At 40.9% G+C, this 15,685-nt stretch overlaps 1 protein-coding gene across 2 annotated transcripts in view; it reads left to right on the top strand.

Moving 5' to 3' along the window:
• The window catches only part of polh (polymerase (DNA directed), eta), a 31,011-nt gene extending 15,864 nt beyond the window's left edge, over positions 1–15,147 (top strand). For both annotated transcript variants that reach the window (XM_062519862.1, XM_062519861.1), the window contains exons 6-11: positions 12,883–12,986; positions 13,087–13,206; positions 13,332–13,455; positions 13,565–13,630; positions 13,732–13,904; positions 14,031–15,147. In XM_062519862.1, the coding sequence (XP_062375846.1) occupies positions 12,883–12,986; positions 13,087–13,206; positions 13,332–13,455; positions 13,565–13,630; positions 13,732–13,904; positions 14,031–14,892 (1,449 nt within the window). In that variant the 3' untranslated portion in view covers positions 14,893–15,147. The remainder of the gene's footprint in view (positions 1–12,882; positions 12,987–13,086; positions 13,207–13,331; positions 13,456–13,564; positions 13,631–13,731; positions 13,905–14,030) is intronic.
• Positions 15,148–15,685: the final 538 nt, after the last annotated feature.

Genomic DNA, 15,685 nt, shown 5'->3' with positions numbered 1-15,685 from the left:
CATCAAGTTTAAAAGTAACTAAGATTTCCAGTAATTTTTCTATTTAAAACTTAATCAACCTATCAAGTTAGATAATAATAACTTCCGGCGTGACGCATGTCTGCGATGCATGTGTAGCTTGATAACTCCTCCACGATTTCCCCTTAAATTTCAATTTTATCACGATGAAGTCAACCAACTCAAGTATTAGATTCAACGTGATGGCACAAGGAAAGTCAGCAGGCAAACGAGAAGGTGAAAGCATGTCACCGTTGAAAGAAAAGAAGATACAGATGGTAGGCATGTCTAAGGAGGACTTGGATAACGCAATCGCCTCAGCAATGAAAGTAGAACAACAGAAAAACCTCAACCTGATGATACAGGCAGCAGTGACAGAGGCTGTTAATAACATCCTAATCCCGCAATTTACAGAACTGAGAACACAAATACAGCACGCAGAGGAAAACTTGGGTCACATAGCCAAAGACGTGGACACCTCTCGTACAGCTATTCAAAACAACACCGTTAAAGTCGACACCTTACAGTTTGCATTGAGGGCTAACAAGCATGAGGCTAATGCTCTCCAGCAGCAAGTTAGCGATCTCAATTCTAGATTAACCCAGATGGAAGACCGCAGCCGAATTTCAAACCTTAGACCAATCGGGTTGAAGGAGGGTGAGGAAGGCTCGAATGCAATCGATTATCTGGTGAGAAATCTACCGAAGTGGATACCATCTTTGCTAGGTCGAACCATCCGAATTGAACGAGCACATCGTCTTTACACAACAGAGAGAGACACCAACAACAACCGTCCACGCACCTTGATTTTCAAGTTATTGGACTACACTGATCGTCTGTTCTTTCCGGACTACAGCAAAGACACTATGAACAAGTGGAAGGCTTTTGTCCTGGTTTACAAGAAAATGACCTCACTGGGGCTACAGCCATTTCTACGCTATCCAGCCCAGCTTAAGGTTACCTACCAGAGCCAACTCTTCCACTTCGATACGCCCTCCAACGCAGAGAACTTTCTTCAGAACTCTTTCCAGAGGGCCTCCATCCCACAACGCGACGGAGCTTCACCTCTACAGGAATCAGACGAGATGGATGCGTCTTCTCTGTCGAGCTAAATTAGCCTTGTGCCGCCTACAAGTTGGTAATAGTCTGAAGGTTTTTCTTTGACTTCGTCATTACTTTAGTTTAATATAGTAGCCTGTGGGAACTGGAAATGTGCTTTCATTCAATACAAGTCATTTGTTTTGGGGATGTTTAGCCTACCTTATCTGTTGGTTGACTTATGATTGCTCCTTATTCATTTAAATACCGTGACATATCTGTGTTGTCTACTCTGGAGCACTTGCCTACTTCTGAAGGGTTGTTGTGGACCGCTTCGCATATTTGCGTCACCGGAATGATTTTTGTGTGTGTGTCCTTGGGCCCATTAGGAGCCCGGCGGCTTGCATTTGTGTATATAGTTTTGTTCATCTATGTTGTTGTTGTTTTCAGTTTTCAGTATGCCATTTTACTTTGGGAAGTTTGTTCCCCCTCCCTCCGTTTCTATATTTCAGTCGATCTGTCTGGTATCCCACCACATAAATGGCCGACTTGAACATTATTAGTTGGAATGTTAGAGGCTTAAACTCGCCCATTAAGCGCACTCGCTGTCTAGAATTCCTTCACCGCAAGAAAATATCTATAGCATTGATTCAGGAAACACACCTGACAGAGACTAATGTGCAGCGATTTCAGAATAAACACTACAAAGTCATAGCTCACTCATGTGCTTCCTCTAAAACGAGAGGTGTGCTAATTGTTGTACAAAGGAAATTGCAATGTGTAGTGGTGGAAAATGGAAAGGATGATGAAGGAAGGTTTGTTTGTTCTACTTGCTATTAATTATGCAAAGATTTGATGATGGCTTTCTACCCTCTATCAGTGACTCTCTATTAAAATACAGTGACTCCCATAGCATTATAGCAGGTGACTTTAATGCAACCATGTGCCCTGAATGGGATAGATCAAGTAGCTCCCATGAGATCCCCTCTTTGCTACAGACGACGGACGCTCCGTCACTAGCTTGGGTTTCAAACATAGCTCAAAGCTTTCTAAATGCAAGTCGGAATCCCAGCAGACCGTTACTCATCTTTTGGATTGGTGCAGCCACCATTGCGGCAAATATCCGCCTGTCCGATCATGCTCTCAATACTCTCGGCCGGTGGTCCTCCGACGCCTATCAGCCTTATCACTCTTATATCAGATCTAATCACTCTTATCTGAGGAAAGCACACTTCACACTCTCCCATTGAATTTGCTCGGCGCGGTCCTGGCCATAGGGTCCTTAATCTTTAATGCAATTTTTGGGGTGCATGGCGGAATCCTGCCCGACTCCTGCCTACGCAGTCGACTCCAGCGTGATTCCGCGAAGCACTTCAGGACCCTGGCCAGAGACTTCGCCAAACATGCTCTTCTATTATGCTTTTATGTCTTTGAGCAAATTTCGGAATGTGAACTAGTGAACAGCGGGTGTTTTTCCCAATGTTGTGGTGACAATAGACTGACTAAACTTTGCTGGCAGCTTTCGCTCAAGAGACATTATCACATCCCAGCATGCTATATCATATTTTTCCATCAACTCCACTGTCAATCTGAGCACTTTGTCAAAGTCAACATCTGAATCGTCGCGAAAAGTGGCAAGGGTGGCTTTCCTTGTTTCAATTAAAGAGATGCCGTCTGGCACGTAGATTGCTGGATTTTGCAGCCCATTTGTGGCAAAATCGCAGCACTGAAACAACTTGCCAAACTTAAGTGTGAAGGAACTTTTTGTTTGCATCTGCTGTAATAGGTTATCTGCATCTAGTTTTGTATGTCCGCTTGTATCCGAATACTGGGCAAGAATCTCAAGTAACACATCATCACAAAGAGTATATATACTTATCTAGCTTTTCTAAGCTTTTCTTTTCCACAAACCGAGGGTGCCTTTGGGTCCCAGTTAAGTTGTGTATCTGACTGATGACAGGGAAAAATGTATTTACTTCTCCAGATGATTCTGCAGCAGCACAAAGCACTAAATTCAGTCTGTGGGAATTACAGTGTACATACACATCTTTGGGATATGTCTCTTTCAAGATGTCTTGAACACCTCCTCTGTGCCCAGACATGACCGATGCCCCATCAAATCAGAAACCGACACGGAGAGAAGAGTCCACTCCATGTGGTTCTAGGATTTCAAGGATCTTCTCTGATATTCCTTGAGCAGACGGGTCAGCTGTTTTGACAAAGCCCATCGCGTATTCTTTGATTGTCCTACCATGGATAAATTGAACACAGACAGCAACTAGCTCATGTTTCATTTGGTGGGACATGAGTGTGGCGACTTCAATATGAACTCAAATTAAGCCAAAAATGCCCCTTGTTTAATGCTTCCTGTGTTTCCCAGTGCCTTCTCAGTGGTATCTGGGAGCAGCCGTAGGAAAAATGTGGGCAGGGGGAGTAGTAGAGCACTGTTCTCCCATGCCCACATCCTGAAGTGTCTTTGAGCAAGGCTGCTCCCCGAGCGCCGCTGTAGCAGACAGCTCACTGTGTGCTGTGTGTTTCACTAATTGGCGGATTGGGATAAATGCAGAGACCAAATTTCCCTCATGGGATCAAGAGAGTATATTTACTTATACGTATCTACATTTTAGCGCACTGCACGACAACATCCAGCACAACTTTGACTTATTGCGGTGGTTTTCAAAGTGTGGGGCGGGCTCCACTAGTGGGGAATAGAGACATGAGGTGGTTGGTTATATATATATATATATATATATATGGGCTTTTATGCCTTTTAATGATGGGACAGTTGAGAGAGACAGGAAGTGAGTGGGAGAGAGCGTTGGGGTGGCATCCGGAAAGGACCACGGGGCGGGAATCGAAACCCGGGTCGCCGGCGTGTGGTGCAGGTGCCCCAGCCAGTCGCGCCACGGCTGGGGCCGAGAGGGTTTTTTTTTTTTATGCCTATCTTTAATCAGGGATGCAAACGGCGCGACTTTTGGCGGCTGCCGCCTTTTTCACGTCTGTCTGGGGGACTTGGGTGAATCGTGTAGATCCGATGAGTTTTTTTTTTAAGGGGGGTCCGTTGCACGGTCTGATTTATAATTTCATCAAAGATAATTCTGTATGGAAATTACCGAATACGTAAATGTACGGTCTATGAGACAGTAGCCTGTAGTGTAGACATATGAGAAAGCTGCGCATGCAAAGCCAATGGAGCAGCGCGCGCACACCATAGCCTACTGCTTACTGTATTGCATTCGCACTGAAAGGGATATTTAACACACGCCTTACGCATGTCCACCTCTTGGCATAGGCTATGGATAAAGTTCGTTCATCATGCACACCACACGATGGCTTATAGAAGCTGGCTCTGCTGACATCATCAATAAAATAAAGATTATAGTCAGATCAATCGGCTCGTTATGTCTCCCGCAACATGTCCAAAAATAGCCTTGTCTTAAAAGTGTCGGAAAGAGTACACATCTGTCTGCTGTGTGGAGCATAACAAAAGTTTCAATGACTAGCCTACTTTGCCCATTATGGCAAGACAATAACGTGAGTAAAGTTAATTTCAAGTTATGTTCTGTTGTTTATGTAGTTGTATAGGAAATTATGGCCTTATTGCAGTAGCTGTCAGCACCGTTTTCATTGTAGTTATTAGCAACGTGGCTAATCGCTAATTAGCATAATTTTGGTTTAGCCTTTATACTTTTTTTGCATTTGGATTACCAACCAACTAGAATAGATCATTGGCCTTCTATGTTTGGATTAGATGTAGCTGGCAGTGCAGCAACTTGCCTTGACAAAAAACTTGTAGGAATCTATTAGGCAATGGTACTTGCCAGAAGTGCTACAGTAGGCATGTAAATTAATTGAACCAATATATTAATAGTAATAATGACAGAAAAGAAAAAAAAACACATCATACCATCATACATGTAGCCTAACAGCTTAGAATATAGACCTACACAAATAATGTGTTGACATGAGCTGTCGTCTTGTATAAGAGCTAGTTGGACATAATAAATTGCCTATATTTAAAAATGGTATTCCCAGCATTTGTTTGTACTTGGCAGCAGTCATTGTTTTGTCTACATTGTTAGTGTGCCAATAATTCACCAAAACTTTAAAAGGCATATAGGCTACTGAGTATCTAAACAGCTGGTTTAGAGAGATTTTGCAATTTATTTTGGACAAAAAGAGGGTTACACTGTGTGTACTTTCAAGACATTTCAAGATGCAGTAAGAACAGCAATACAGTGGCTATGGCATACAGTGTATGCTCAAGGTAGGATAGTTTACCAAGATGATGGTTGTGCAGCAACTTTGAAACAGGATAAAGATACTGTATATCATGACCCCCTACATTGACCGTAGTGACCATATTAGGCCTATTCCTCCAAAAGAAGTTAGTCGTCGTCGTCGTCGTCGTCGTCATCGCCCCCCCCCCCCCCCCCCCCCCCCCCCCGTTCTGAGGCTCACTCCTTTTTGACCGAATGTCTGTTTGCATCCCTGTTTAATAATGCCTTATTAAAGATAGGCACACACACAATAATAGGAATCATAAACACACACAATGTGTCAGGCCACACACAATAATAGGAATCATAAACAGACAGACGTATGGATTATTAAAGTAAATTAGATTCAGCAGATTGAGACAGAAAATGTAATGTGGAACCAAAATGCGAAAATAATGTTTTAACATTACCATTTTGCTGGTAGAATGATAGAAAAGTTTGAGAACCACTGCATTAATACATGTAATTAATACTTTTGACCTGTATGCCCGATTTTCAAATATAGGTAGCCTACTGCTGAAATTCCTGTGATGTAAATTGGGTTTTATTGAAAGAGAAACAACATTTTCACAAGTCACACATTTTGCAGGTCCTTGGAAATCGATTCTAGTTTATATTCTTCCTTTTTACAGTCATGGAGCATACCAGGCTTACATTTCACTTCCTGTTGTAGACTCTTAAAAAACTGTGTTTGACAAATAAATATCTCAATCTCTGAAACCGTATCTGTTACAAAAATACGATCAGATGCTATTTTATAAGCCTAATTAGTAGGGATGTGCCGCTCGAAGCTGACGTTTCGGAACAGTGTCGAGCTTCCGAAGCGCAAGTGTTTCGGACCATGCTTCGAAACGTGGTTCAAAAACGCCCGTGTCAGGTGACCACAGGCTTCGTGGCGTTTCACTCTGGTTTCTAGCGTGCAAGCTACCTGACAGCTGGTTAAACTAAAACACAAAGCCCCAAAATGCTTAAAAGCCATTCGAACACTGAATAGAGGTATGCTTTGAAATATAAATAAAATCCCCAGGTGTTGCAATTAGCACATTTTGGCATTCTCTGCTAAGTGAAAACATATATTATACGATTGAATTCAGTCAGTAAGCTATAAATCGCGCCTGCCGGGAAGTGAACCCGGGCCAACAGATTGATAGGCGACAGAGCTAGCACTGTGCCACCACTTGGTTTCACTTCAGAAGGAAAATATCCTATTCGTCACACATGGGATTTGTTTAATCATTGTGTTGGTGAAACGCAAAACATTCATAGCGCCACTAGATGCCACAGTGGAAGTTAAACAAATATATGGGGAGTTGTTAATAAAATGCCATTTTTTTCTGGCGAAATTTCAAAACGACTCAATGTAAGGAAACTTGTCTACAGGGAATCGAACTCCGGTTGCCAGCATTGATGGCACGCAACTACGCCATGAGCCACATTACTAGTATCTTTACCTAAAGTAAAATGACGGCTATTTATATTCTTTTTTTTTTTGTCAAATATCTTTATTGATTTTTTTCCTTAATTAACAAACAAGCACATACAAACACAAAACAAAACAACAAGAACAAAAAGGCACATTAACAGACAACCATCAAAGACAGCAGTAAGTAAATATAAAATCTGGAAATTAACATTAGTATTGAAAGTAAAAAAAAGAGTAACATGAGCAATAAATGACAATAAGCTACACCTACCCAGACAAACCTCCTCCCTCCAAAAACTCCATAAACGAATCCCAGATTTTAGCAAATCTGTTGTATTTCCCTTTGGTTATGTATGTCAATTTTTCCATGGCTATACAATGCAAAAGACCTTCAGCCCACATTTGCTTACTTGGCCTATACATAGATCTCCAAGTCAGAGCAATTTTATGTTTTGCTTCCAGTAAACAAAATATGACCATTGATTTCTGATACTTACTGAGTGTACAATTTTCTGGAAAAAGTCCCAGTATACAGAGCTTAGGGCAAAGTGGGAGATGTGCATCAATAATCATGGACAAAGTTGTAATTATCTCCTGCCAAAATTCTTGGATAATGGAACACTCCCAAAGACAGTGAAATATAGTCCCTTTATGTGTACCACATTTAACACATAGATCAGGTGTGTTAGGATCAATACGATGTTGTACTACTGGAGTGATATATACTCTCATCAGCCATTTGTACTGAAGTAATTTAAACCGTGTATTTATCGTTTGAACTTGGCTCTGTAAGCATACATGCTTCCATTCTTCAGCAGTAATTTCTTCCTTAAGATCTAGACACCAGGCACGTCTTTTATCATCTGAAGATTCTGTTGATTTTGTGATGATAATTTGGTAGAACCGGGAAATGAGTCCAGGTGTACCATAATCATTTACAACTATCATTTCAATAGAGTTCAGGGAGGGCAGGCTTAAGGAGTTTTGAGTTTGTGTTATGAAATGTCTAATCTGCAAATATTTGAAAAAATGCTTACCATCAATGTTAAACCTTTGCTTGACATCATTAAAACTTAAAAGGACACCCCCATCATAAAGATCTGATATTTGTTTAATACCCTTATTAGCCCATCTCTTAAAGCCAAGATCATTTGTACCTGGCGTGAAATTTCTATTTCCCCAAATAGGAGTAAATTGGGATAAAGCAGCATTTTCTTTTAAGTAATTCAAAGCTTCATGCCACACTATCACTGTATTCCTAACAAAAGGGTTTAGGGTAAGTTTTTTCAAAATAGAAAGGTTTGCTGAATAGAGATATAACTTAAGGGGGAGTTTGGAGATTGTGCTCTCCTCAATCCTTGCCCAGCTAGGGAATGAAGTAGTATCAAACCAGTATGAAGCCGCTCTCAATTGTGCAGCCCAATAGTATCCTTGGAGAAAAGGGACTCCTAACCCACCCCTATCATATGGCAAATACAACAAAGTCATACGTAACCTGGGGCGTCTATTGTTCCAAATAAAAGTACAAAAGATTCGCTTCATCTTGACAAAAAAGTTGGTAGGAGGAGCAAGTGGAATAGTTTGAAAGAGGTAAAGGAGCTTAGGAAGAATATTCATTTTCAAAATATTAATACGTCCAATCATGGACAGAGGAAGGGATTTCCATCTATTTATAGAGGCCATCACAGATTCAACTATGGGGTCATAGTTAGTGGGTACCAGCGATTCCATTGTTGGTGTAATTTTAATGCCAAGATAGGTAAAACTGTCCTGGATGTTCTTGAAGGGAGTGTATAAGGGTGGAGTTAATCTTTCAGAGCCTTTCAGAAACATAATTGTGGATTTTGTTGCATTAACTTTATAGCCAGAAAAACTCCCAAATATTTCTATACATCTCAATAGGGCAGGTACAGATTGCTTCAGGTTAGTCATGAAGACAACCACATCATCAGCAAAGAGTGATATTTTATTCTCAATATCATTTATGTTAATGCCGGTTATCTCAGGGTTATTTCTGATTGCAATAGCCAAGGGTTCTATAGCCAATACAAAAAGAAGGGGTGATAAGGGACACCCTTGTCTTGTGCCTCTGGAAAGAGGAAATTGTTTTGACACTATGTGATTTGTCAATATTGATGCTCTTGAATCATAGTACAGAATCTTGATCCAGTTAAGGAAATAGCCGCTTATACCAAAATGTTGAAGAACTTCAAATAAATATGTGTGTTCCACCCTATCAAACGCCTTTAAGGCATCAAGACCTATCATGGCCATGTCAGATGTTTCTTTTTTAGCATGTAAAATATTTATAACCCTACGGATATTGTGGAAACCTTGTCTACCTCTTATAAACCCATTTTGGTCTGGCTCAACAATAGATGGTAAATGTTTCTCTAATCGGCGTGCAAGAACTTTGGCTATTATTTTAGCATCATTATTGATCAAAGATATTGGGCGGTATGATTCACATTTTGTGGAAGGTTTGCCAGGTTTTAATATTAAAGTTATAAGCGCAGTCTTAAGCGTTGAGGGTAGTTCACCTTTCTCTAATGATTCCTCACACATATCTAATAAGGGAGCAAGTAGCATACCTTTAAATTTTTTATAGATATCAATGGGAATGCCATCGGGTCCTGGAGTTTTCCCTCCCTTCATACAATCAATGGCCTCTGATAGCTCAGACAAGGATATTGGGGAGTTAAGTTCTTTTTGAGCGTTGTCATCTAGTATTGGTATGTCTATCTGGTTTAAATATGCGTTAAGAGTGTGAGGAGTTGCTTTAGTTTCTGACAAATATAGCTTTGAGTAGAATGACTGAAATTCTTTATTAATATCCTTTAAATTAGTAATTGGTTTCCCTAACTCAGACTCAAGTTCAAAGACTGCTCTTTCATTCTGTAATGATTTAATACGCCAAGCCAATAGTTTCCCTGCTTTTTCCCCTTGGTCGTAAAATGTCTGCTTTAGTTTCATTAGACTAGACGCTGCCTTATTTGTTGACAACTCATTATACTGAGCTCTAAGAATATCAAGTTTTTGTTTGGTCTCGATCGTATTGAGAATATTAATTTCTTCTTCTAATTCCTTAATGTCTTTTTCCAACTCTATCAGCTTTAAATGTTGCTTATTTGAGATACTGCTAGTATAACTGATCATTTGTCCCCTGATGTAGGCCTTAAACGCCTCCCATCTAATAGACGCTGATGTCTGATTGGTGTTAATTTTAAAGTATACATCAATATTTGTCTCCATAAATGTCAAAAACTCACTATCATGGATCCATCGTGGACTTAATCGCCACATTGAAGATCCTTTGGAAGCTCCAATGACAGTATAAGAAAGCAACAGTAGTGCATGATCTGAAATGACAATACCTTTGTACACGCAGTCGTTCACATTTTCTATAAGGGATTTAGACAGAAGGAAATAATCAATACGAGAGTATGAATTGTGAGTAGCCGAGTAGCAAGAGTATTCACGTCTAGATGGGTTATTGTATCTCCAAATGTCACAGAGACCAAGCTTATTAATATGATATTGAATTGTCTTCCTACTTTGAATGTGTGTAACATCCATGCCTGAGGATCTGTCAAGAGCTGGGTCCAGAGTACAATTGAAATCCCCTGCTAGGCAAAGGTCACCATATAGTGATGATAAAGTTAGAAATAAATTGTCGTAGAAAGAGGGATCATCATTATTTGGCCCATATATACAAACCAAATTAATATCCTGACCCAATAAGGAACCTTGCACAACACAATATCTGCCCATTGAGTCTAATATGGTATTATGAATTTTTAATGGAATAGAAGAGTGAATGAGTATTGCTACCCCTCTTGCATGAGACGAATATGAGGCTGCTATGATCTGCCCTGGCCATCTCCTTTTTAAGGGTGTAAGTTCAGATGAAAGTAAATGAGTTTCTTGAAGAAAGGCGATGTGTTTTTAGTTGTTTCAATCTGGTTGTTACTTGTTTCAGCTTCACCAACTTTCTAAGACCCCTGACATTCCATGAAATCATATTTATCCTTAAGTCTCTGCTCATGATACCATCTGTAAAGTATTAATTACCACTGTTGTCTCTATAATCAGAACATATAATATTACCAATAATGTGCCTTCAAAACAAACATAGAACACACCAAACATGGGCCTATCCCAAACAAGGCCAAACACCATCCCTGTGCGTGTGCAGAGAAAAACGCACACCCCCCCCTCCCCCCCATGACCAGCCTTCCAGCCAGACTCCAACCTGATCCTAAGAAAGGAGCAGTGAGCAACCAAAAGTCACAATGGAGAAAGATAAACAGTAAACAACAAAATAAAACCTCGGACATAAGCTCCGCCAAAATAATTAAAATTTAAAAAAATATTATTATTTTGTGACCAAAAAGAAAATATTTCCACCGTCCACTGTAGCCTAGACCACGCCATCTCTGGTAAGCATTACAATGCCACAGCAGCTACACATTAGCAAGTTATTGTTGACAATCTAGACAATCAACCAGATCTATTATTAGACTATATTAGGCTACTATCCTTGATCCTCGGAAGATCCGCGTGGGGTGTCTTGTGAAGTACAGCGCTCTAACTTGTCGACGAATTTCTCAGCCTTAGTGGGAGAGTTGAAGAAGTGCCAGGTGTCTTCGTGCCGAATCCGCAATCGCGCAGGAAATATAAGTCCATAGTCTTTCTTCAAGGCTCTCAGTCGAAGTTTTACACTGTCAAAAAGCTTTCGTTGTTTCTGGATTGTTGGTGACAAATCCGGGAAAAACAACACCTGACTGTTCTCGAGTTTAACCTCTTTCAGACGCGCTGTACTCATCACTCTGTCTCTGTCACGATAAGATAGGAATTTCACTAGCACAACACGCGGCTTTGTCTCACTCTGTTGTTGGTGGGTTGGTGTTGTCGGTGTCGCACCCAGGCGGTAGGCTTGCTCGATGTTCAGGTGATCTTCAATGCCCAGCACTTGTGGTAGCCATGTCATCAGAAACGCACGGCAGTCTCGCTTTTCAGAGCCCTCAGGAATTCCAACCAGCTTTAGATGGCAACGCCGGCGTTGATTCTCAATCTCCTCCATCTGCATAGCTAGCTTTTGAACTTTCCCCCGCGTAGTGTCGCCAACTTCTGTGAGAGAGGAAATCTGGTCCTCCACCGCACCAATGCGGTTCTCAGCTGCAGTCAGTCTTTCAGAGAACGTCTCTATAGCTTCTTTAATCTCGCGGTTGGATGAAACCACTTCGTGTAGTTGAGTGGAGACATCATTTCTGACTTCATGCAGTTGTGTGTTAAAGTCGCGTCTGAGTGACTGTATAGCTGACAGGATTTGATTGCTAGCTTCATCTTCGTCCTGATTTAGCATATCTTCAACTTCTTTGGGCTCGTCCTCACGCAACATTCCAACGTCGTGTTTTTTAGGTTTAGTTGTCTGTCTTTTCGCTCGATTCTTCGACATAATATGACATTCAGACCTTAGGATTTATTTTGGTCACTATTTGCACGATATTAACTGTTAAAGCTTACAAGTTATTTCAAATCAGGCGGAGCCCTCTGCCCATGCGACCATTCAGGAGCGCGCCATAACCGGAAGTCATTTATATTCTTTGTCTGAAACAGTGGAGCTTCAGCGTCAAAATGTGATGTTAGTAAAACTGGCCACTAGATGTCAGCATGGAGATGCACGTTTCAGATTGTTTCGAAACCTCGACACAATTCCGGCGCAATTGCTTCGAACGCTTCGTTGTTTCACAAAGCCTCGTTCTGCCCATCCCTACTAATTAGGTCTCATTAGTTCATTTGATAATCAGTTGAGAATCCAAAATTGAAAAAGGGAAAAAAAGACTTGCATCAGTTTCCTGTGTATTAGCCACATTGTGTATAAGCCGTCTATAAGCAGTGTTTTATGCCACAAAACCATATCAATACCATATTAACTGCCCCCTTGGATTAACCTCATAGCTGAAGACATTTTGCAAAATCAAAGTATAAGCTGCAGCTAATAGTTAATTACGGTATTTCATTGTGCTCAGATCAAAGGCAGAAAATTAAGAAAATTTACCTAACTTAAAGCTGGATAGTGATCAAGTTAGTTAGCATTACTACAATCACAGCAAAACAATTCTCTCTGTTTCTCTCTCTTAGGTCCTGGCTAAGCTTGCTTGTGGCCTGAACAAACCCAACCGGCAAACAGTACTTCCCCTCAGCTCAGTTCCGGAACTCTTCAGTAGTCTCCCCATTAGCAAAATGTGAGTTCTGCATAATTTCATTTCTATGTCTTTTTTGTTCATAAGCTGTGAATGTTCAGTTTGAGAAACCAAGGGTAAACCATTTTGCCCTTCCTCATAGTCGTAATCTTGGAGGTAAGCTGGGGGCCTCCATCACAGAGACTATGGAGGTAAAGAACATTGGAGAGCTGGCAAAGTTCACTCGGGGGCAACTGGCCCAACACTTTGGAGGAAAGACTGGGTGAGGCCTTAAGAGCATAGTTAAACCTCAAGTTAACGAAAATTCTTAATTGAATAAGTAATTGTATTTATTTTGTGCCTGCTTATGTATTGGTAATATTTGAATGTCATATGTATCTTCTGTAGTCAGTGGCTGTATGACTTGTGTAGAGGAATAGAGTTTGAGCCAGTGAAGCCTAGACAGCTGCCAAAATCCATCGGCTGTAGCAAGAATTTTCCAGGAAAGACATCTTTGGCCACCAAAGACCAGGTAGCATTCTGCAACTTCCATCTGTGCAAAGTCCACTATAACATCATGTGCAAATACCAGTATAGTATAGATGGACATATTTGACCATAACTGTTTGACTCTTCAATAGGTCCAGCACTGGCTTGAGCAGCTAGCTTTGGAATTGGAGGAAAGATTGATCAAAGATCGGGAAATGGTGAGGAAAATGACTCCCTGACCATGATTTCTTGCCAGAACTAACACAAATGCAATGTTTGACTGAATCATGTTGAACTCTTCTGTTGCCCCACCCCACAGAATGGACGTGTTGCTAAGCTTCTGACTGTGGGAGTGAGGCTAGCTGGAGAAACAAAGCCTAGCAGTTACTCTCGTTGCTGTGCTTTGGCACGATATGAAGCCAGCAAGATTTCCACTGATAGTTTTGCCATTATTAAAAGCCTGAATTGTGCTGGAAACCACCAGCAATCCTGGTAGGTAAATGGAAGTACACAGGGAATGGTACTATCAGTATTCAGCATGTTGAGTACTTTAAATATCTATAAATAAGAAGCAGTTGAATATGATTAACTGGTTTGGTTATATTTACTGTTACTCAGGTCCCCTCCCCTCACTCTACTACACCTCTCTGCCAGTAAATTCAGCGATGCTCCGGCAGCCTCATCTGGGGGAATCACCAGTTTTCTGAGAAATTATGTAACTTCCCCCCAGAAACTGCAGTCATCCCACTGTCCATCTGCTGGCTTGGCAATTCACAATCAACAACAACTAACACCCAAGAGACCAGGAATGATCGAGTCCTTCTTTCAGAATGTTGCCAAGAAGAGAAGGCAAGATCAACTTTCAGAGGGAGCTGAAAATGAACTTGAGGACAGTGGAGAGGAGGAAAGGAGGGATGACAAAAAAAGTTTCTCTGAAAATAGTGCCTCCTCCTCTACCAGCATGCAAGCAACATCCTCATTCTTTCAAAAGAAAAGTGTTGAGAAAAGACACTTCCAGTCCTCCACCACCAGAGCTGATGGTTCAGGTGTTGTGTCTTATCAGATGGAGGATTCCTGTCAGAGTCATACACATGCTTTTTCTCACCCTGATAAAAAGACATATACACCTACCAGTGATGGCTTGTCTGGTATTACAGAGGATTCATCTATTCCAGAGTCTACTTTGAGCCTCTCATCAGATGACCATATGACATGTGATCGGTGTGGTCAGGAAGTGCTAGCCTGGGAAATGCCAGAGCACACAGACTACCATTTTGCACAAGATTTACAGAATTCTTTTTCCTCCCCATTATCCTCATCCAATCAGATCCCAGCTAAACTGCCCAAAACATATGTTGATCCTAGGTCTAAGACATCACCTCTGGCCTCTGGTAGGAGAACCAGTGAATCAGTAAGACAAGCCAAAAAAACTAAGCTAGCAGGCACTGTTACTCTCGACTCCTTCTTCAAAAGGAGATAACTTTGATACGTGTTCGGTCTATATCAAAACTTATTTCATTTTCAACTGATGAGGAAATTAAAGCCAGATATACACCATTCAACTCAAGAGGTGCTGACTGTCTCTGGGCACACTTTTCTTGTATTTTATTTTGATTTACATAAATGATCCTATTAAACTGCAAGCAAAATCGCCACACTTGTTTGCCAGTTCAGATGAGAGGCTGTTGATCTATACTTTCAGAAAATTAGTAAATAAATATGAATCATGGTTTTACTGGTGTTTCCTGGTTTTACTGCGGTTCCATGGCACCACAGCCTTCCAGTCTGAAGACATTCCAGTTATCAAGCAACAAATGGTGTTTTGTGTTGACAACTTTCTGTTAGTTGTAGATCTATCAATAGTGAAAGTACAAAAAAAGGAAAATTAAAGTTTATTGTTCACTAAATTTTTACATTATACATTACATCATTGTTATACAGTAGCATACACTTTTGATGTAGCTATTACAGAGTATTCTTCTTAAAGGAACACTTCACCGTTTTTTCATATTAAATTACATTATTCCCTTAAAGGAGTCATAGAATTCAAAACCACATTCACCTTGTTACTGTTAAATTTAGGCTGCGAGCAGTGTCCAAAGGACAACACCAAAGACTTTACCGCGTCCCCCGCCTGCTTTCGTATGCAAATTGGGAAATAGAAACAGCCGTGTTGAAATGCTCCAATCTGAACAGAGCTCAGATCACACGTAATAGGCGCCCATCCCCCTTTAGATACACCCCTCGGCCCCTCTCATTTGCATACCTTCGAT

Source organism: Sardina pilchardus, chromosome 18, assembly GCF_963854185.1.
Source record: "Sardina pilchardus chromosome 18, fSarPil1.1, whole genome shotgun sequence".
Taxonomy (NCBI): domain Eukaryota; kingdom Metazoa; phylum Chordata; class Actinopteri; order Clupeiformes; family Clupeidae; genus Sardina; species Sardina pilchardus.
The sequence above is the reverse complement of the archived record's forward strand: the minus strand, read 5'-3'. Positions and strand labels throughout refer to the sequence as shown.